Source organism: Trichoplusia ni, chromosome 3 (assembly GCF_003590095.1).
Source record: "Trichoplusia ni isolate ovarian cell line Hi5 chromosome 3, tn1, whole genome shotgun sequence".
Classification (NCBI taxonomy): Eukaryota; Metazoa; Arthropoda; class Insecta; order Lepidoptera; family Noctuidae; genus Trichoplusia; species Trichoplusia ni.
In genome coordinates this window covers 8218670-8242582 of record NC_039480.1, presented here as the reverse complement: position 1 = coordinate 8242582, position 23913 = coordinate 8218670, and the positions used below count along the sequence as shown (strand labels likewise).

The 23913-nt window shown below is 36.4% G+C and overlaps 3 protein-coding genes across 3 annotated transcripts; 1 reads left to right on the top strand and 2 right to left on the bottom strand.

Annotated features, from left to right (window-relative positions):
* Positions 1-1350: 1350 nt before the first annotated feature.
* Positions 1351-2968, bottom strand: LOC113491766 (ankyrin repeat and MYND domain-containing protein 2). Its single transcript, XM_026868928.1, has 2 exons — positions 2675-2968; positions 1351-2595 (listed from the first exon to the last, which is right to left on the bottom strand). Exons 1-2 carry the CDS (start codon positions 2873-2875, stop codon positions 1615-1617), a joined length of 1182 nt encoding a protein of 393 aa, XP_026724729.1. The 5' UTR covers positions 2876-2968; the 3' UTR covers positions 1351-1614.
* Positions 2969-3814: 846 nt separating this feature from the next.
* LOC113491764 (sodium-dependent dopamine transporter) lies at positions 3815-23442 on the bottom strand. The gene is made up of 12 exons (XM_026868926.1): positions 22837-23442; positions 19393-19569; positions 10453-10587; positions 8688-8842; positions 8342-8460; positions 7975-8113; positions 7743-7877; positions 7563-7666; positions 7146-7383; positions 6714-6942; positions 6205-6473; positions 3815-5924 (listed from the first exon to the last, which is right to left on the bottom strand). Exons 2-12 carry the CDS (start codon positions 19535-19537, stop codon positions 5754-5756), a joined length of 1839 nt encoding a protein of 612 aa, XP_026724727.1. The 5' UTR covers positions 19538-19569; positions 22837-23442; the 3' UTR covers positions 3815-5753.
* Positions 14447-16184, top strand: LOC113491765 (leucine-rich repeat-containing protein 74A-like). The gene has a single exon (XM_026868927.1). The coding sequence runs from the start codon at positions 14496-14498 to the stop codon at positions 16155-16157; it is 1662 nt and encodes a 553-aa protein (XP_026724728.1). The 5' UTR covers positions 14447-14495; the 3' UTR covers positions 16158-16184.
* Positions 23443-23913: the final 471 nt, after the last annotated feature.

Genomic DNA, 23913 nt, shown 5'->3' with positions numbered 1-23913 from the left:
CTGTGTAGTGTCTTACTGCCACAACTGTTTAGTAAAGATATAACTTTAAGAGGTGATGGTAGCTCCGCACGAGCCTAAGTATGGTTTTTTAAGGAGGTTAGTATATTGGTAGCCTAGCAAAAGCTCCAAAATTCATCAAGTTTCCTGTTCTTTCTTTCTTATTCGTCGGTCGTTGCTGAAAGTAGGAACTAGAGTCATGGGGGCAGACCAAAGTCTCGAATCTAACGTATGCTGCTCGTTTAGGAAAAAATACACCTTTACCTACACTTAGATTATCTTTAATACAAAATTCATCAATACACGTGCCGCACATTGAAATCCGTCAAGATTAGAAATTATGATAAATAAGTAGGTATCCGAAGACTACTAAAGACAAAGGGTTTCTAAAGGTTGAATGGTTAAATAGGAACAATGTTAGTTTAAAAATATCATTTTTTTACATGAGGTATTTTGAAATCAGTAAAAATTGATACAAAAATGCCTTGAACGAAATGGACAATCGAACTTAATCCTCGGAAAAAATCCTTGACTTAAAAAAGCCACGTTTTTAAATGTTCTGAAAATTTCAACCTGCTAGCTAACCGGAAAGCGCCTCAAAATTGAGTTATAAAAATCCAACAGGAACGACAAACAAACAAAATACACACAAAGTGAGTGAATAAAAACGTGGGAAAAACTTTAAACTAATATAACTATGTCTTGTTCTGATCATAATGCCACAATGCCTTGTCTCAGACACTCAAGAAATGGAATCACATTTAATAGTAGGTAATACTAAAATTCCTAATATTATCGGATTTTATTCGAAGTTTTTAATCAGATACTTACTGAAAACAGCGCCATCTATTAAAATATTGCAATACTTCTTTCACAGCGTCCTTACAAGCTGCTCTTCGGATAGGTTACTCGAAACTAGTCGAAACACATCACTTTGTTATAGTTCCCATTTTATTCTCTAGAGCAGATACTTCAATTTTGGTAATTGCTATTTATTTTTATTGAATCTTCGCAGTAGGAAAAGACTAGCAGTAGAAAAATAATAAAATAACATTTCAGTCTATTTGATGTTTTTGACAATCTAGATGAGTAATTAATATATTATAATATTTTTTCTACTTTGTTCAAAATTGTATGTGGGAATCAAAATTATGAGTTATTCATTTGTATTTTAAGGTATCTCTTTACGTCAGAATGTCTATGTTAATTTGTACAAAGTGGAAAATGATAGATATAATAAAATTAGATAAATATTTAGATGTTTAGCATTCTAGTTGTAGTATGTGATATACACTATCTGAGGTACTTTAAGGTGTCTGAAATAGAATGAGTAAGGCAATGAAAATTAAAAGGTACCACTTAATAATTTTGATATATTTAACTTTATAGGATACATACACACAGAAAAGGGAATGAACACAATTATGTACAGATGCATCTATTAATGTTTAAAACAATAACAGCATTTCCTATTAAGATCACAATCAGCAAACTTAAATACATAATATTTGTGATTGATTATAAAAATATGTACCTACTTTACAGCACGAGAAAATACATTCAGATATAAAGTGGAATTATTTTATTCTTATTATTTTAAACATCAATAATTAGACCCTATCCTGCTACGAGGTTTTGTAGCTCTGAACTTAACTCATTTGCGTCAATATTAACTTTAGCATTAGAAGGTGCGGGGGCGCTAGATTCTCTGTTGCAAGCCTTCTTGTGCACAAACCAGTGCAAGCGTTGGCACTCCCGGTCACAGTACTGCACAGATTTGCATTTGGAACACTTTTTTGCTGGCTTCTCTTCCCCGCAAGTGCTGCAGTAAGGGATGGCATCAACAAATCCTCTTTGACCATTAATGGTGCAGTTGATCACTGACAGTGCAGGTGGAGGGTCCTTGCTGGCCAGGGAGGACACCATTTGATGGAAAGTAGTGCACTCTCTGAAGGGGAATTCCCTCACACAATCTTTCAGGAATGTATCCATCAAATCCAGGGACACTCCATCCTTGCCCGGTTTCAGTAACTTCTTGGAGAATACCTCTACAACATCATGTTTCTTGTCATCCTTGTCAGAATTAGGTTTCTTATCTCTAATGTTGTGGATTTCTCTAAGGACATAAGCTAAATAGTGGTACTTAAATGCCATTACTTCATTAGTGTCACCTCCTCTTGTCATCTCCTTCTTGCACAATAGTTCAAGAGTTTTAATAACCTTTTCCGCATTGTCCAGTAAACTAGGTATGTGCTGTAGGTTCAGTGCCAGTCGCACCGGGTGGATGTTCACACCAAGAACAAACTTATGGAGAGGGTCCACTAAGATAGCAGGTAGGTAGGGCTCTGTCTGCTGTCCTTGAACCGCACTGTAGTAAGACAATTCGCTCCGAGGTATGTAGTTGTTGATAGTGGCTACAGTGTGGTGGTTACCAACAAATGCAGCCATTTGCGAAGCAGTACGCCCTACGGAATTGGTCGCCGTAGACTTGGCTCCGGCATCTAGCAGGAGCTTGCAGACCTCAGAGCTCCCAGACAGCGCACCGAAGTGGAGAGCCGTGTAGTTGTACTCATGCTTCCCCGAGTTCACGTCCGCGCCCTGTAAAAGATGTTTGTAATGACACCATAAGTCACATAAAAACAATTACGTGCCAAATATGACAATGAAAGTTACGTACTCGATCAAGTAATAGTTGAACCATATCCTTGTTCCCCTTATAAGCGGCGTGTTGTAGCGCAGTCATACCATTTTCGTCAAAGAAATCTACGGCGCCTTTGTGTTGCGCCAGTATGTTCTTAAACTCCACAAAATCATTTTGTGCTATAGCATCAAATATAGTTTTTTCTGCACCTGGCTTTTCTTCACTTTTCGTCTCCATATCGATTTTCTGAAAACTTTAGTTATACCGAAATATCGAACGGAAAGATGCTACCAAGCAAACAACCTATAAAGTGGACTGTCAAAGTCAAACTGACAGTACAATACTATACTATGGGTTAGTCAGGGTTGCCACCTGTTGAATTACGTAAAGGAATTTTAGATAGTCGATTTTCACTTAAGTAAAATTATAAACAAATAACAACAATTTTATAGATAGGTGGTGCCGTCACCAAAATAAATATTTGGTTAATAGGGATAAAATACAATCAATAAAATTCTTTATTAACTACTTTTTTATTCAAAGCTCCTGGCTGGACGCGCCTTTTTCAGTCAAAAACAGAACTTCAGGCATAGAACAACATCGCTTTCAGAAATTTAAATAAGTATTAAGTAATCGAACCACTGAACTATGCATAAGGGTGTAAAATTAATAGGAAAAAACCACTTACTTGATCTCATAAGTTATACCGGCCATGTAACAAAGACGTGCTGTACGTAATTCGAATTTAACTCATGCTGTTTGGCCTGATCTGCTCAAGAGCAGGTGTAGCGACTAGGACTGCTTGATCTACATTAAAAGTAATACTTATCAAGTCTGTTGTCACGAAATACATTAGCAAAACATAGAAACAGCTCATGGTTTTTTTTAGTCTTTCGTTTTCATTTTTTACTACATACTACACTTTATTGATGCTTCTTAATTCCTAGCCATCCCATTACACAGCAATGGAGTTTGTGATGATAACTATTTGGTTTTGCAGAATTAGTTTCGCTTAACAGATGATAACTGCTAAGCGGGTAATAGTCTCAAATTAGAAAGATATGGAAATAACGGGAGTATAATATTCTCTTAACTATTTTCAGTCATACTTTTTATTTTCTACAAAGTATCCTCTTCTTAGTGAATATTTGTTTATTTGCTTTGGGTCAGGTAAGTTTGTTATGTGGGTAAATAAAACGCCGATAAGTAAGTATAAATTTATTCTAACAATCATTAGTCATAATGGCTGGTATGACTATTGATATAAACATCAATAACTATTGTATACGAGCTACGTTTTAATACATCAATACATTTCTAACATTGAAGAATATTTTAAGCACGATCTTCTAAACTACAGCATCACAAGTTACATAGAATGTTTAAATTATTGATGAATATTTTTCTTACACAATTTTATACTAGCAAAGATCAAAATTACATTTAGACATCAAGATGAACTGGAAACATCAAGTAAGCTGAAGCTTAGTGCGTGTGGAGCGTATCAATGACACACACTTGAAAATTAAAATCCATTCACATCCTAAAACTCTGTAAAATCGTTCTACAATTCATCAGTCCGCATTGCCCAGGACGGAGTGATGAATAGTAAATAAATTAAAATGTAACAACAAAAACGTATAAACATAAAATATTGTTAATAAAAAATGGAGCACATGAATAAGATATTTGACTACGACATTGAGACTTCAAAATTTGAATATTATGAGATAAAATGTATAATATTTGATTAATACGCATTAAGATTATGTGATATCAAGATACGTTAATATGGGTATATGAACTTTAAGTTCTAACATTAATAATTATCATAACTATCGAATATAACGATATTTGATTAAATACGATTTTATTGTTTCTATTATCTACACAGCATTTCATTTTTTTCTTACATCTAAATATTTTCTAAAAATCTATGATTATGTAATAATAAATTAGGCTATTATGATAGGTTCCTATTTCTCTAAAGTGGCGAACATACAATAAAAATAATGATCTACTAATTTTTATTAAAATTTTAAACTAAGATATAGGTGAATAAGGTAAATGTATGTACTAAGTTTAACAGCCAAATGTTAACTACTAAGACATAGATATAAGAAAATCCTACTCTATTAATGCTACCATACACGTTTTATATTCCAAATATACATTCATTAATCTATCTATTTTACTTCTACAGGAGAATAACATCAACAGAAATGAAATTTTGAATTTATAATCTCATTGAATGGCTAGTCGATTAGTAAATGTGAAATTAAATATCTTCCCATCACTAGATCACTAGAGGTGTTTAAAACGTGATGTATTGCCATTGTAAGAAAGTTAAATCGTTTTTTTAGATATTTACTCTGAAATAAATTATAGGGTTTATGAAAATAAATAACAGGAACTTAGCATAATCATGATTATCTATTAATATGTATGAGTTTATTGTATTACAGCGTTTAAGAAGCTTTCTCTTTCATAATAATAATTGTTCCTGCGTCAACCTTAATGCTTGATGGGTCTATAACTAAACTACAGCTAAATCATCGACGGTTTGCTGAATTGTCGGTATATCGTACAGGCGTAAATACGCACTATCATTATACTAAACAACGATAGAATATTGAATAAATGTTACACTTAATATATTAATAAATATTAATTATGTGACTAGAACAAGTACTAGGTACGTAGAGGTCTACACTTTTGCTCTGTGACCTGTTTTATATAATAAGGAATAAAGCCATAATATAATTTCTTAGTTAAAAATATTTGATTATAATAATGAGTATATGTTTTCTTATAATCTAACCCTTAATAAGTTCTTACCCTTTCGACTCCGCCTTTAAGCTTTCCTCTTACAAGTTAACCATTGCCATCGAACAAAAATGAAAATTATAAATCTTTAGTACTTTCGTTTCCTTCTCGAAACTCGTTCAAATGCCAATCCTTGATATTACCCATTATCTATATGCACCAGCGTAATCCAATCAAATTTTCGTCCCTATTTCATCCTTTTCATCCCTCGCGTCTCTTCTTTGTTATTATTCATCCTGTGAACAGCTAGGACCTTCTAGACGTAGTAGACGTCGAAGGAGAGTTGTGCTCAGACGAGCGCGGGCGCGGACGCGAGGGGAGGGGTGGTGGGGGGCTGGGACGTCGGCGTCTGGACGGTGGATGCGAGCCGGACGCCACCGCTTTCAGAGACCACCATGCCGTTGTGGACTGTTCCGTTACCTTCCGTGTCAGCGTACGGAGTTGTTAAGAGACGAAGACGCTGAAATCGAAAAGGGTCTTAATCAAGAAACACTATTAAATAACGTTATTATTAAACCTAAATAAGTTTATATCCCTGTAGAGGTAGAGGCAACACAGGCTTGATTTTCGGAATACTTCATCAAGTTACGGATAATGACGTGTGATCGAGGAAAGAGGTTTGTTTAGCAGTAGATTTATAGGCTCATATAATTATGACAAACCAGGCCACCGTATAATTAAAAAAAACTAAACAAGTGCTTTTATTAATTGCGAATTATACTAAAAGAACCAAACCGCACCTCAACGAAACTGCCTTTGGCAGTGATCAATTTGTAAATCGCCACAGTTGGAATGCACATCACACTCGATCCAGCGATGGCCCAGCCTAGTACATTAGCCCATCCGGGGTACACGTAGCCTTCGTATCTCAGGGGTTCCCAGTCCAGAAGTCCGTATGCCGTGATGAAGAGGAGGAAGGCCGGGGCCACGAAACGCCAGCAGACGCGCCAGTACAGGCCTGGACGGAAGCCAATCATGTCGCGGATGTCCTCGCAGAAGCGTTCCGTACCTTAGTGGAAGACATAAATCTGAATTCAAGATCCACTCAGTTGTTAATTCAGAGTAAATGAAGAGTATTTTTTTGGAAGGGCACTTCTTGCTTGTCAGTCACTTAAGTTTCTTTTCGAAAAAACATGTTTCATTAAATAAATGTCACAATTATTGGAATGTTGATGAAATTCCATTCAACTTATAATTATATTTGCGAAAATAAGAACCAAATAAAATTAAACGTCCATTCAAATCTTACCGTAAATCCAGGACACAGCAATAGCCTCAAAGAACACAGCGACCAGTATGGAATATCCCGCAGCATATCGATCAAGCAGTTGGAAGAAGTAGAAGCCGCCTTTAGTGCAAGAAGTTAGTCCAACAATGAAGTACAGAGTGAAGAGGCAGGCCACGAAGATCTCGCGATGACGGCCGATTGGAGGGAACTCATCACTTAGGGCTGTTATAATAGCTTCAGAGCCGCCGAACTGGGAGTAAAAGATAATCTTTAATATTTGATGTAAGTATCTAAAAAATAACGGTATAAGAAATAGTGTGTAGTACAGTGTAGGCGATTTCATGCTTGAGTTTATCTTAAACGTAAAAAAATCACAAGTAAATGTATCAATAAATCTGTTAAAGTATAATATAATAATTGATTCCGATACTTCGATTTTCTTGTCCCACTTACAGAACTATCCAATCCAAGAGTCAACAGCATCATAAAGAAGATCAGAGCCCAGAAAGTGGATCCAGGCATGGTGGCTATAGCGGCAGGGTATACGACGAACACCAAGCCTGGTCCTTCAGTAGCCACGTCTTGGATATCTCTGCCAGAAGTATGTGCCATGTATCCAAGAACACTGAAGATCACAAAACCGGCCACGAAAGACGTTGCTGAGTTGATTACGCTGGTTAATATGGCATCCCTGTGAAATAAAATGCGGATAAAAGAACCATTGCCTTTTAAGACGAAATAACATCGCATTACAGTAAACAACTTCAAATGTATCAACATAGACATATATTATAATGCACAAAATGAGTTTACCACAAGCTCTTCAATTTAATTTTTTTATGTTTCGTAATTTACTAGTAGAGTACTCACTTGTACACGTTGTTATGATACTTATTGTAAGACGCATAAGCCAACAGAACACCAAATCCGGGTCCCAAAGAGAAAAACACTTGTGTGGCTGCATCTACCCATACCTGAAAATATGTTTGACTTGTAGCAAGATCTGTTCTTTGAGAACCTTTATAATTATTATTTGTGTGTTTCTCCTACCTGAGGTTGCGTGATAGCTTCGAAATTTGGACTGAGATAGTATTGTATACCGGTAGCAGAGCCCGGGAGCGTTATGCCACGGACTAGCAAGATCAGAAGAACAGCGTAAGGGAACAAAGCCGTGAACCAAACCACCTGAAAATGTATTTTTTTTTTTATTAGTCCTTAGGCCCGGAAAGACCGAGTCCTTTAAGCAAATGTATATGCCATGTTCTTAAGGTAGTATACTCACCTTTCCAGAAGTACTGATGCCTTTCCACAGGGAGAAGTAACAGATGATGTAGACAGCGAACAGGCAGAGAGCCATATCCCATTTAATTGGACCCAGATCGTGTAGGCCTTCGCTTCCTTGCAGTTCCAAGATCGCACGGCTGTAGAAAACGTAGCTTTGCAGATCATTAGGAAAAAGTCGAGCGATAATTTTGTCACAAAGTACGCATAACATATACCATGAAATTGGTTTTTGTAAGCTTTTGTGGTATCCAGGTATCTGCTAAGCTGGTTACCCGTATTTTTTCAATATTGTTTGAAGGACTTTGTTTCGCAAGGTCTACCTAACGTAAATAAATTAGTTTGTAGTGAGTTTGCACTTTACTTACTTGAAATATTCAGAAGCAGCCGAAGTAAAAGGAGTAGTTGGAGGAGAGCCGAGGGATGTAGAAGAGCTGTTTTGTCGGACGCGTGATTTATTCGCCGATGACTCCCAGATCGCTTCAAACTGAAATATACCAATCATGGGCTTCGCGGTTACGCTTCGGTAAAAAGTGTTAGGAAATGCAAAAAGATCTGTAGGGGTGAGGTTAAAGGATCTGTTAAAGAAGGAACCATAATTAACGGTTATGACACATAATAGTGAAGAAAGACGGAACAAAAGATTTTAAAAAAGTAGATATGTAAGACAGTTAATATTTGTAGTGAAGAACTTTAAGTGAAGGCTAAACTCACTGGTCGACAAGCCGGCGTGTTCCACTCGTTGTCGCAGTTGGTCCAGGGCAGCATGGTGGTGAAGGAGGCGAAGAAGAACCGCAGAGCCCACGCGATGATCACGTTGTAGTAGAAGTCCACGTAGAAGGCTATCAGAACCACCGCGTAACCGATACCTAGAAGCCATATTTAATTTGTAGGCCGCAACAACCATTTCATATTAAGCAATAAAAGTTCCATTTTTTTCATTTTCGGATAAATTATTATCATTTTATCGTGTGATTGATGTGCAAGTGTGCAACTAAGTTTTTAGGAATATTAATATATTAGACACATGAATTTGAAAATACTATTTGTTTTTTGTTCAACACAAACTTGTGTTGTGTAGCCCACTGTATTTTTTATTATTAATTATTCGGTAATTGTAGAGATGTGGCACAAATACAATTCTGTAAGTAACTAGTTCTTCTGTAATAACCACCCAAGAAGTAATAAGGTACCGAACTCAAAATCACTAGTCATCTAGACGAAAGCCTTCTTAAAAATAAGAAATCTATTCCTTAAAACCTGTGAAACGTATTCAACAATCGCACGACCATTCCCAATCCATTTCATATCAAATACTTTCAGTGAAAACGGATTGCCACCAGCTTTCCAGTCCATTACCAATTTTATTTCTGTTCAAAAATCACATCGCGCCAAGAGCCACTCAAGGAGCGACGTGACAATCGCGCGAAATGAAATCAACGGGCATAAGCCGGGCTCGCAAATCTACCGGAGCCTTTTGAGAACGTATGGGACGAGCACTTAAGGGGAGCCCCGGGAATGGTGTCAATTATGGGTGTTAAGTGCGGGTCCGGGGGCGACGTCCGACCAGGCGCGGCGCGGCGACGGGGCTCGCTCTGCATCTTGAAGCTGACTGATGTGTGATGTGGCTTTTGTTTTCGACGTGTTAGAAATTCTTGATATTTAGGAAGTTATTACGATTTTTTTTTCAGTGTGATAAATTTAACCGTTATTCTTAGACGGCTTGTACGCTGTAGTGTAAGTGTTTTCAAAAATTAATTGGAATCTAAAGTTGTAGGTTACCACTTCAGAAAAATGTCCATAAAATGATCTGTAGGTAGTACCAGCGAAATTAGTTAGTATTCAATTACATCAGCAAAAACTAAATGCTGTTATTTATTTTAATGATATCCTTATTCAAGTTTTCATGTCCATTCACCTTATAACCACAATTTAATTAAACATTTAACACTCTCTCTACTTCTGCTAGATAAATAACACGAAGTAACAACAATAATTCCTTTAAGTGGCGCCCATAACTAAAGATCGTAGTTTCTCCATTCCGATGACACTACGTGAGCGAGGATATCATAAATCTGCCCTATGACTCGAACGTGACCTTCTAAGGAAAGAGTAAAGAGAAATAAATGTTTTCTTTCTTTCTCCTTTAAATCACGAACCCTTGAATTTTGCAAATCGTCACGGTACCTATATATAACATCGGATAACTTTATATTTCAATTCTCGTGCTCATGTCCGTACAAATGGTAACGTAAAGTAATTAGATCCCTAAAACAATCGATCAACAATGATCCAGAAAAACACTGACTTGTTATAATACTGTAACGGTATGCCTTATATAATATATCCACAACTAATACTAAACTAAACCATTTGGTATTTTTAGTTGCTTTAATTTACAAAGTAAAATAAATAGAACGTTCTTCATTGCACTCAACCCCAAAATGAGCGGTGTTAGCCTAGCCTAACGCACACTAACCTTTGAAGAGCGGCACAAGTCGCCCCCAGCAGGTGATGGCGCCCTTCCGATGGAACTGCCCCAGAGCCAGCTCCATATAGAACAGTGGGATGCCGCCCACCACCAGCATGATGCAGTACGGCACCAGAAACGCACCTGGTTAAAGGGAACCACAATAAATGAAAAAAAATATACAAGGTTACTGAAAAGAAATTGTCTTTAATCATAAGCCGCCGTATCTGCTCATGATTGAGCTATTCAATGATGAGTTATGAATCCGCGTCACCGCACAACTTCGGGTAGTACCAATTGCCCAATAATGAAGGACGACATTTTTCGATTCCTATTCTAGGCAAGACAAGCATATTATTACGTTTTCATAAATTGGATATGATGATTCATGTATTGGATATCAGTGGAATTACAGTTTGTAAACTAGAGCTATTGCATTGAACGGAATACTCTGAAAAAGATATCGGCAAAAGATTTAAAAGCTACTTACATCTTTTTACTACTCTATAATCCAGTAAACCACCCCAACTACGCTACTTTTCTATAAAATTCACAAACAATAAAGTCCCCTATTGTTCTCAAATCCCTACTAATAATTCTATAATAACGTACATTTTTCAGTCGATTTCCCCCGATGAGTTCCGTTGCAATCTGCGATCTCGTAATATCGGAGAAATAATTTCATATCGCTCCCAAGAGAGGGCGACGCAAATTGTTCTCTAATTGGCCTTTTAAGGCGCTCGCATTTACTTCCAATACGCTTTTATGAAACTTGAGATGTTCCGTCACGTTTATATTGTTTGAATGTACGTATTAAATTTAAAATGATTTAGTGCAAGCATTTAATGAATTCCAAAATCAAAATTTTAAAAAAATATCTTGAAACGTTATAGGTAATTTACAAATAATTAATTTTGTTATGTACCAAACCTCTTTTTTTACAAAATTGTATTAAATGAGTACAAAGTCAACTAAAAATATTTTTTTTATTCTCATTGTTCCATTTCTCAAATCGGACCAGACTGCGATCACCGCACTTCAATGACTTATGAATTACAACTCAAGACAAAAGTAAATGATAATTATTATTTCTTAATTCGATATCTAAATAAGTAAATATTATATGACAATACATGCAGTACGTCTAGTAAGTGTCCGTCGCTTTAAATACCAAGTCAACAAAGAGGTCACAAGACAAAATAGAATGTAACACGTGCGTTGTTTCCAAGACAGTTCCAAGAAAACCACTAATGAATAACGACCACAATTGCTAAATGAGGAACTTCCGTAGACTATAATTGGGTAAGTATAATACCCACATAATCCCCGTCGCTACACTTGCAGGGCGCGCATTCAAGATTAATGATACATACTTAAGTGTAGGAATTTGACGTCAGAGAAGGCATCGTAATTTTGATTCCTCTTTTGGATTTTGTTGCATAATTGTTTTATATCAATAATAATTCAATTAATATTTTTTGTTACTTATCATTTAAGCAATCAATTCAATATGGCGGATATACCTGAAGCATTCTCTACCAGTAAACAAAGAGAATATACGGAAAACAAGTTTAATATCAAAAATTGTTGACGTAAAACTAAGAACGAACAATTCTACACTATCTACTATAAATCTACAGTCGTATCTTACCGAACAATTTTATTTTATCAGAAATAGTCACAACCACATCGGGGTCACCCGCAGGATGAGCAGGAACACGGCATAAGCACTTATACAGGGCCATGTCTTACCGCCTCTTAGGAGGAGACGGGGGAAAAATGGCAAGGATTTACTTTACTGCCGGATGCAACAGGTCGCGGATAAAAGGCATTCCGGCCAAGTTTCTGTAAGTCAAGTGAGAGGAGACGCTCGTCTCTTAAGTGTGGGGATAATGGGGCTCTATGGAATAGTGCGGCTTTTCGCTGTTATAGGGTGATTTAATTTTAACAGCTATAGAGTGGTTTTTGTGGATTTTTTGCGATGTCTTTGTTCTTAGATTGTTTTTTCTAATCATTATCTATTAATGAAATAATAACACAAGCCTTTAAATGTCGCACTGAAGAGTAACAGAAGAAATGTTTCAAGTAGAAAAAAAAAAATTTTTTTTTTAATTTGGTAAAATGCTTTACGCAAGAAATTGTTTTTTTCCGATTAATTTGGCCAGAACTACTGGCTAGAAAAGAAAAGATATTTAACAAAATTCTTTCATCATTTAATTTACTCTTAAACCCCTACAATTAACTTAATCGGATCTCGATTTCGAAATAGAACGAATATTGCCCTCGCATTTTACAACGGTAAGGTGCGTAATCGAATCGTCTTAGTTCCGTTGGAATCCGGACCGGGCCGCAGTCCGCCGGGACGGGCCGGATGATTGGGTATTACGAGATTACCGATACGGCACCATTAAATCATCGACACCGTAAGAACAGAATTGTTTCCAACTGAATTGTTGATAAAATTGTGATTTATAGAGCTGTTTCTGTATTTTGATTTCGATCCGTTTGAGCTTGAGTTAGATCTTTGTTATGTTACGTTTTGTAACTAAACTTAAAAATGTTATAAAATACTTATAAGACACTCTGCAAAGTTAATAAAAAATGCTTTCAGACCTCGCCAAACTATTTAATTGCCCACTTGTCCTGAAAACTTATAAATATATAACAGCTATATTCATTATTACATTCCATTATTCTTGTTTATTAAACCTACCAATATTTCCTATAACTTCATCTTTCGAGATGAAACTGAACTTACGCTCAGTCAAGTTGTCATACGTAATAATTTAGCGAGGCTAGCACGTCAGCCATGATGGATAACAAGGGGCACATGATGAAGTGGGCCCCAATCAATTAGTATGGAACCACTGTTATGCTGGACGCGTTATAAATCAAGGAAGGGTTATGATGTAGGCTTACGGACATCTAAAGCTAAATTGTACTTGAGAGGTTTATATCGTACTGTTAAAAGAAATGGAAAACACGCAAAGAAAAAGGTTGTGTATAAAATTTTTGGTATAAGTAAAAATGGTTTATTTGCGCAAAAGACATTTAAAGGGACCCAGATGTTGTACTGGTGCTTATTTCAAGCTATGATCTACCTAAATTATGATACAATTATCTCGTTATGCCTCCAATGCAACTGCCATAAAATATTCTCAATACCACACAAAGCATTAAGCAAAGAAGGATAAATCGTAACACAGTATCAAGCAACAAGCTAGTCCGATAAGTTAATTTTATAGAAGCGAGTCGATAGCAGCCAATTTCCTCTCAGCTCGAGCGGCTCAAAGACAAGATCACATTTCAACAGTTCGCGAGAATTGCCATTTAATTAGATCAGGGGCAGACGCGGCCCGATCGGCCTTCGCCTACAAGAGATGACCTCCCTCCTCCATTAGCTTATTACCCTCTCCTATTATTGCGTTACTAATTTTCCTGCACATCGGGAAGCTAACGAAGTTTTCTCGGCGCAAAGGACGCGTTTTGATTGTCAATTACTGGCTGTTGGACGCCAAAGGGTGCGCGACGGACGATCAAAGCAAAGACCAGGATGCAATTAAGTATGTGGCAGAAACTTTGTTATAAGCGCAAGTATTTCCAACGTATCGTTCACTACAGTACAGCTTTCTAATTGGGTCGCGGTCTTCGGCTTTCTTTGATGGTTAGTTTTTGACCTTTTAGAGACAATCTTGTTACTGTTGTAATTGTGCTTTTCAATAAACTGATTTTAAACGTAACGATACTAAACGAAAAGGACAGAAGGCAGAGCAGAGTCATAAACTTCAGCATATTCGCCTTATCCATATAAGCTCATATCCAAATCAGGGTGCACATAATTAAATGTAAATTTAAAATAAAAAAACATCAACGAAAAAGAAGCTCTGCCAAAATTCTGACAGTTTTTATTTTTCTTATTGATGTAAGTAATCTGTGGGCCAAATTTTTTGTCATTTTGACATTATTGTATATTTTTAAGACAAAGATAAACGTTTTGTATATCGATATTTTTAGATTCACTCTATTGTTTTGTATAATATAAATAAGCCACGATGTCGGATGATGAAAGCGAACAAGATAAACCTATTGAATTTATATATGTGGGTCCGGAAGACAGAAGTTCCGAAGAAGAACCGCCTATGAGCGAGTGGTCGTCACTTGAAGTACCTATAGAAGAGGAGAATCAGAAACGGTTACTTTTCTCCGAAGGGCAGTACTCCCCAGGAAGTGGCGAAATCTGTACACAATACTTTTTCATCTCAGAAAGCTCTGTGTACAGCCACGCCTACTACAATTATCCAGCTGTTACTGACCCTGGGATCAAGGAAGCTCTAAATGAACCAGAACGACCCATCATATACCCCGATGATGGGCAAGCTCTTTATCTGAGCCTGTGCACAGAAATGAATATTTGTCCAGTGAGGATGTTTTATAATAATTTGTTAAACTCGGAAATCAATATCAGTTACTACGGGGTCGATCCACGAGGGGTGCGAGCAATGGCAAAAGCATTACAGTTCAATAAAAATGTGACTTATTTTAATTTGTCAGGGAATTTCCTCAATGATGATGCTTGTTATCATCTTGGTAGAATGATACATTCCAATATTACTATACGGGAACTAAATTTAGATGGCTGCCGTATTTGTGGGTCAGGAATGCTCCGGTTAGGAGATAGTTTACGTACCAATAATTCGTTAGTCATCCTTAACCTTGCTAGAAACAACCTCGAGGACATCGGCGGAATTCATTTTGCGCATCAAATATTTAAGGGTGCCATGGTAAAACAAGTGAATTTAAGTCACAACAATTTAGGTCGAAAGACTGCTATGGCGTTTGCAGATGTTTGGGAGTGGAAGAACAGATTCACTCACTTGGACCTGTCGTGGAACAGCTTCTTTCACGCACCATCTACTGTCAAAATGTTGGACAGTTTGTCTCTTAGCCATGATTTGGAAGAACTTAACTTATCCTACAATGCCCTCGAAGGAGAACGTATAGCAAACGCAATAAAAAACCTATTTGTAATTCCTACGCTGTCATTTTTAGATTTGAGTCATAATCGTCTTCAAAATGAAGCGATAGACATAATTGCACTTAGTTTATTCCAAGCTAAGAAACTGCATACACTGAATCTTTCTTTCAACCCGTTATCACCTCAAGACGCTTTCAACGTTTTACAAAAAATGTTACGACCCAAAGTTAAAATAAACAATTTATTGATGGAAAACGTATGTGTCGAGAAACCATTTGTAGACCTCCTTGCGAGGGTTAAGAAGATGAAATCTCGCAAACATTTTGTGTGTAAGTTTGATGTCGTATTAGGAAACTGGGAGGTGGAGGAGCCAGATGCACGAAGTTTGGTATTGAAAAGAGCTCAGTACCTCGGCAAGGCCGCGAAGAGGAATAAAGTTGATACCGCGCTCTACTTCATGGCTTTGGCTAAAGAGCTTCCTAAGCCAGTGCCTACTAAGGAACTGGTGGATCGACTTGATGCCGATCACGTAGCACTCGACGAAGATTTAGTCGACGCGTTATCGTTCGCGTTCCCGGGACCAAAGACGCCGAAATGGCGAACGATTAGTTTGAATTTGATAACCGAGTATATTTCGCGGTTGTGGCCGAACAAGAAGTTGCCGCCGACGCCGCCGCCGGAGCTGGAGCCTGAACCCGAGCCGGTTGTTGAAGAAGTCAAACCAGTGCGCAAGAAGTAAATAATCACCACTCCTTTAAGTAACTTACTCCGATCACATTTGTAGTTCAGCTTGTCATATCTACTTGTATCGTGGCATTCGTGGCTTTATTGCATGTTTTAATTTATTTGTAATGTAATTTGTTTTTTAATTTTATTTTAATGTTCTGATTAACTTTATCTTCTTTGTCTATTGTTAGTTACATATTGTTTATTATTTTAAAATGAATATTATGAGGGTATTTATTGTGTACTTATATTAATAAAATATATTTGTTTTTGTGCCGTTTTTGCTCACTTATTTGATTTAAGGTTGATTTTAATTCATCACTGCTTTGCTATTTGACAGTAATTTCTAATCCGTTAGTAACTAATATGATTTTAAATACTTTGTCCGCTTATTAAAGTTAATCGATAGATCTCTTACAACAACGCGGCAAATGCATAAAGTCAGATTGTCGTTTTTATTTCTTTTGAATGCGTAATCTAAAATTCAATAATTATTAAAGTCAGTTATGACATAGAGGCTGTTATTTCTCGGAGCCATAGTGTCTTAAATGCACGATTTCACAAAATTCTTATAAATCGTTTTTAAAGGATAAAAGACTTTTTCGATTTTGTGAAATTGTACTATTTATAAGGAAATTAAATATTTCGTTAAAACTCAAGCCAAAGATATTATTAAAGACTAGCTGTTGCCCGCGACTTCGTCCACGTGGTTAGAATTTTCCCCGTTTTTTCCACATTTTCCATTGTATCTTCGCTCCTATTATTTGCAGCGTGATGTTATATAGCCTATAGCCTTCCGTGATAAATGGTCTATTCAACACAAAAAGAATTTTTCAAATCGAACCAGTAGTTCCTGAGATTAGCGCGTTCAAACAAACAAACAAACAAACAAACAAACTCTTCAGCTTTATATATTAGTATAGATATAAAACACTCGGCAAACAAAACACCAAGGATTATGTCGCAAACAATTACCTGAATTATATTTATATAAGTAATAATGTTCCAGCATAAAATCGACTTCGACTTTAAGTCGCATCACTAACTAATTTTCCCGGCACCTAATAGACAATTACTTACCAACTTACCACCAACTTAAAATGGACGGAGGATAATGTATCTACTCTGTGATACAAATCCTTACCAAATATAGTAAACCGTTACTATCAGTTAAAATAAGAAACATACATATTTTAAGTAAACCTAATTCTCCATACAAGATTTAAGTTAAAGTTTGCTTATTCAGGGTCTCACGTTTTCATATTTGTGTATTACTGCGATTGAATCAAACAAATCTAATCTGGGCCGTTTCCGGGCGCTTTGCCGGCCGCTCTTTGGCCGAGAGCGGTTCATTTCCGGCACCGCAAAGACGCGAGCCTGATCTTGTCAGATGCTGTGTTTTGTTTAACGAGATATCAAACTTGTGTTTAACTTCTGACCAAAACTTAGACGCTCCCGAAACTACCTATAATGCTCCGCTTTCAATAGCAAAATTCAATTGCAAAAGCAAACGGTTTCAAGAGAAATTAATCCAGCCTGCAATCTAACGGTTTCAAAGCCATTTTTTTTTATCATTTATTTTGGTAAGCAGATGCGTATCTAAATCCCAGATTAAAAGCAAGGAAAGAACGTGGCGTATACTGTTATTTAACTTATATCGAACACACAATTTAAGATTCACTTTAGGTATAATATTATCATTTTCCGCATAAAGTAAAAAGAAATCTACCCAAAAATTCGCAATACAAGACTCTGCTACGTAAGTGAAGCTCGTATAACGCTATTACAGGCTCTTGAAGCACACTGGCAGAATGTGAAGCCTTCAATTAGCAAGCCACAGGCACCGTGTAAGCGCACTCTCGTGCAAGGCAAGGGAACGATTGTTAACGCTCTATTATACCTCAAGAGCTCTACTGCGGAGTTAACGTGCATTCACACAACAAGACGCAGATTGTGAACGATTTTCTCCCACTAGCTCTTCCTAGCTTCTAGTTTATAAAAAATAGGTATAAAAATTAAAAAGACCTCCGACTGTAAACAACTTTCAAACTTTCCCACCCTGCAACTTTTAAACGACTTCCGATTTTCAACAAACATGAAAAATTAACATTAATTCATTAAATTGAAATTGCTCAACCCGTCCGAGAGTTATGGTGCCACACACACGGCAGGACAACACATCAAACTTACAACCTCTCTTTTTGCGTCGGTTTTTAAAAATAGATACGGATTTATGATTGTCTGGAAATTGTTATAACTTTGTTGCATAATCAATCTTTTTTCTTACATAAACTGTCTCAAGCTATTCATCATCAATCATTTGAAACTTAGTCACAAACCTATATAATAAATATTCTTCAGCAAAGTTTCATACGCAATTAATGCGATGCTTTATTCCCTTTTCCAAGTATTCAAAATGCTCAAATTACAGTTAATGTTACAGTGAAGTGTGCTAAGCGCCTACATGTGACGGAAGCTTGCCAGACACGAGGACAATTAGCGCGGCAAGAGGCACTTAGTGCTATTCAAGGCACCTCCTCCAGTCATAGACACCGATCTCTAACTCCTCAAGAAGCGATAATGAGGGGAATTGATTGTAGAACATGTATGTCATGTTGTACGTAGGATGATCCGTTGTAAGAGGAATTATAACGACCTGCCGTTTGGTAAGCGGTGCGAAAAGCTTACACCGAAGTCTAATACAAGCTCGTAAATTTAAAACTGAAAAATAGCGATAAATTCGTAGGCTTCAAGGCTCAAATGGGAAATGTCTCTAAGTAGTAGTCAGTTTTTAACTGTTTCAGCTTTTGTTCCCTTAACTCTATACTATAATGTAAAGATTTATACTTACAAAAAAAAGGCTGCACCACTTCATCGCAAATTATCTTCGACAATTGTAAAACGAATCTTTTCTCTTTACTCAACAACATCGTTGGAACATTCAAGAGGTCGCAAAGAATTTTACAAAATAGCACAAGTAATAGTCCCATTCTTCTATTTTATTTCAAATAGGGCTTTCTCGGACTCTTTCAAAATTCTAAAATCAACGATTCTAGTTGCACTTTCCAAAGTTACATCCCTATAAAAAATAACTATAAAGGCAAACGACTCTTCATTCCGTTGTCTTTACTTAGTTGTAGGTAGGTACTTTAAGTAAGAACATTTACAGTCTGCCAAAAAGATATATGCCTATCTCCGGACAAACTATCCTACTATGTACTTCCTTGAAGCATTTCTGAAGTACTTACCGCCGCCATTCTTGTAGCAGAGGTACGGGAAGCGCCACACGTTGGCGAGGTCGACGGCGAACCCGATCACGGAGAGCAGGAAGTCCACCTTCTTGCCCCACGTCTCGCGCTCGCCGACGCCCGGCGTAGGCGTCTTCAGCGCCATGTTACTGCCCCACCGAACGAAGCCGCCACACCCTATGAAAATATAATAATTAGTCTGATACATTACATAGTTGTGAAGATATAAGGCATTTTAAAAATCAGAATATTCGTTTTAAGGTGCACGTAGTATCTTCCCGTATTTTGACATATTTTATTACTACTCAGCTTCTATAAATCGTAGCGTGTTGATCTTATAAATGGGCAATCTATCACGGAATTATTTTGTTCAAATTATACCAGAAGTTTCAAAGATCAGCGTCTTTAAACAAACTCTTCAGTTTTATATTATAAGTACATTACATTATGGTTTGATATGATAGAAGTTTTTTGCGAGTAGTTATATCTTAACCTTATGTCTGACCTACGTAGGTACTAATTCTTGCCTCCTACCTACTTATATCAAAAGATATCAACCTTAATTCAGTAACAAAGATTTTATGGAGTGCTGCTCTACGTAGAGATTGCCGGTGGTCTTAATTTCCTGGGCTTTGTAAATCATCATGTAAAACCATACATTGTGAGGTCCGAAATGAGACAACGTGTTTAGTCAAGATCGAATATAGTAGACATTAGGTACCTACATGCATCACAACATAACAAAAACCCAACGATACCACACATTTAACGAAAAGCAAAACCATTTACACCTTTAACTCTTTAACCACGGACCATCGAAACTACACCACTTGACCTTTTATCCGGGAGTTAATTAACTGGTCAGAAATATCGCGGGTCCTCGTAGCCCCTCCATTACGGGCAGGCATAATGAAGTGACAAATGTTATAACGCGCCGCGTGACAGAGGACCCACACTTGAGTCGACACGCTGACCGCTCGGAAATAGGGTTGGCTCTCGTGGAAAATTTTAAAGGTTGTGTGAAATTCAAGGTAACTTTCGGTTATAATTTTTTGTTGGTGTCTTATAACATTTCGTATTAAATCCAGTTCAATATTTAAAATTACTTTCATAATGAACTTTTAATTCTTTTTCCACCTTTACAAAACCACCTACAACTGGATAAATGTAAAACATCAACTCCATTTTGGACTTTAATGATCACATATTACTTCTGATATACTACACCGTTCACCGGACTTTTATATCCATCCATACTTAAATCAACTTTGTAATCAAAAATCATGAACTAGTCATGCTATTTCACCAAACAAATCATGCCAGTGGCAACCCTAGAGCAAGCTCTCTATCGGGTGCGTCCGAGTGGCTGTCACGTCCAGCGTGTCGCCGCTCCGATTACCCGACGCTTTAGCCGCGAAAAACACGTCAATGTTATAGCTCACCACTAGTCGACAAATTGGATTTCAATTCGAATACGACATATTCATTATTCTGTGCGAATATTGGAGTTCAGTGAAACTGCATTCGATTTGCGAACTACAGTTTGTTTTTAATCATAATTGAAGTGGGTCTATATTTAAAGTACGATTCGTTTTAACAAGAATTATTTAAATGTATCGAATTTTGGTTGGGTCCGAAGATTAGGTGATTTAAAAGAAACTTAATTATCACATTTTAATGTTTCTCTTTAAGCTAAATCAACATAAAAAACAAAATATTAAGTTCCAATGTTACACACGTGTACGTATAAATAAGTAATAGAAATAAATTGTCCGAAAATTAATACTTAGATGCGACGGCAAAAACCTTGCTACAAAAGTGCTACGAGCTCGTAGACCATTAAAATTTTTACTCTTTGATTTTCTCCTTGTTTTATTTAATGTTATGACTAAAAAAGGTTTTGTGAATGTATTTTCAGATAAGAAGTGTTATAAATATTCGGAGCAAGGCAATAATTAGGGCTCAAAGAGTTCTTTTTAACTTACCTATGCAGTTAGCTCAAAACCTGGAATTGACTGTTTTATGGTCAAAAATAATTAAGAGCATTGCTTTAGCTGAGCGTAAGCTTCGCGATTATTTTAATCTATTTACAATTAATTATTTCAAGCAATGTCTATTGTAAATCTTTAATAAATATCCTATAATTAAAAAAAAATACTTTATTTTTAATTTTTGTAACGATTCACAAACTACAACTTGCAACGCTACCATTTGATTCGAATTGTGTCTTCTGTTCAACTTGAGTTAAGAGTAACTTAAAAGCTTTCAGAAAAATATCCGGAGATAATTTAACGAGATATTAAAATAATACTATCCTGAAAGGGAATTAAATATCAGGTCTCTACTTTTCATAGAACAGACTTCAAACAGTTTTGTAACTGTACCTCCTTGAAAACTTTTCATAATACAGATTCAAAACTTGACCTCCGTGAAACAACTATTGTAAAATGACTGCTGCGAGAACTTTGTTTGTAAGAGACAATTAAAATTTATTGGTTCTCAAAAGAAGAAAGGATAAATATTTAAGAAAAAAACGGGATAGAACTGTCCATAACGTTGAATACAGCCTGATGGTCTTATTGAATTTGAATACACGAAACAAACATCGGTGGTAAATGCAACGCCCAACGGTTACTTCGTAGTCAAAAATAGATTTAAGCTCTTTTAAGCAAGTTTTAAAATCGATAGAGTAAATTGGCAAACTGAATTTTATTGAAAGAAAAAATACGACTCTCTGTAGATCGCGAGGAATTCAAAATGGCTAAGCATAATTTTAGGAATCCTTTCCAGTCTTACTATAAGACACTGAATATCCTAATAGCTAATAGGGTTGTGTAATAGCAACTTTTCCAGAGCATTTAATAACGAAAAGATTTTCAGATTGCAGACAGTGATTGAAAAATATTTTTATTTCTTCTCGTATATCCTTTTTCATTCGTCAGCGATGTTTTGTTGTATCGGTATCGCGTTGGCTTTGAAATGGATGATAAATGAAGATAGATTTTTGATATATTATAGTCGGTAAAGAAGACGTCGCGCGACGGCTAGGAGTCGTAGATTCGATCCCGTCTAGGGCTTAAATTTGGAGTCGTCCGATTTTTTCTTTCACTTTCTGATTGTATTTAATATGGACGGACTGTTGATTTATTTACCATCCAAATAACTTAACTTTCTTCATTCAAATATAATTGATTTTAGTATATTATTCTAAAATATGTAAAAAAATAACAACAATCAAATAATTATACAATTAACTATTTTGCTATTACGTAGCACTTGGTTCGTATATATTTTTTGTAAAAAATAAGGATTCCCATTCACGATCCTTTTATAATCAACGATTTAGGCTTATTTACAAAAATAAAATAAAAAATCTAAACAGGAATCCTATCATCTATTATAGTTAAACTCCTACAAACTAATAATATAAGGCTTTCTACTCACAGTTGTGCCGGCGGTGTCATTGACGGCGCCATGTCCGCACGGCGCCGTGCCTCGGCCCGAATGACTCCTCATCACGAGCGAGGCTCCTTCAATGATAGGGGGGCGTGGGCGAAACCAGGCCACGCCTTTAATAAGCATAAGAAAGACTTATCGAGCCTTAACTAGGATGAATGATTGAGTAACCATAGTAGTTGGAAATGCACTTAGATGTCGAGAGATAGAATCTGGATGATTTGTTCTGGTTCTCAAGAAATTCAAATGTTATCGAGATCGAGAGAATTTACACTGAACGAAAATACTTAAGACTTGGGGCTTGAAACGAGAACTTTATTGAACTTTAAACTTTGCTTTTTCAATGATCATAATAATCTGTTAAGATAGGTGAGCAAAACATACTTATCCTTACATATAGTTGTGTATAGCATCGTGTTCTTTCAGGGCATACCTCCTACTTTCGAACATTTCAAGACGTAGCGCTGAACATTATATTTAATTAAGACAGATTACTAAAAGTACCTTAGAGTACCTAGACTCGAGACCGCTTCTTCCCTTGACATTTAAATCTTAATTAATTAAAGCCTATAATGTATTCAATTAATTAAAAGGTAGGGACAAGGAGCTACGCACATAATCTGACAGGCTTCCAAATATAATATTATGCTTAGTAAGTGACTTATCATATATAAATTAAATGTAAGTAATCAATTAGTCGGGGCGGGCGGGCCGCCCTACGTTCCTTTTGGGCGGGTCTTTGTTAGCCACGCCTGCACGACGTATCCGCCCACAAAGCCTCAATTACAATTTGTCGCTCCAGTTGAACAGTTCTAGGACAATACTTGGAGTCGTTAAAATTATTTGTTAATGTGTAAGCACAAAGAAAAGGACCCAACACCTCTTACAAAAGTTATTTGCTGTTGCATTTGAATACCAAAGTTAATGTGTCTCCTTCATTTTTACATCTTCCCGGTTACGTATTCTGAAACAGCAATAAAATCGTATGGATTCCAATGTACCAGGAAACTTATCTTTATCCAGGTATATATTACTAGCACATATAAAAAATAATAATAATTGATC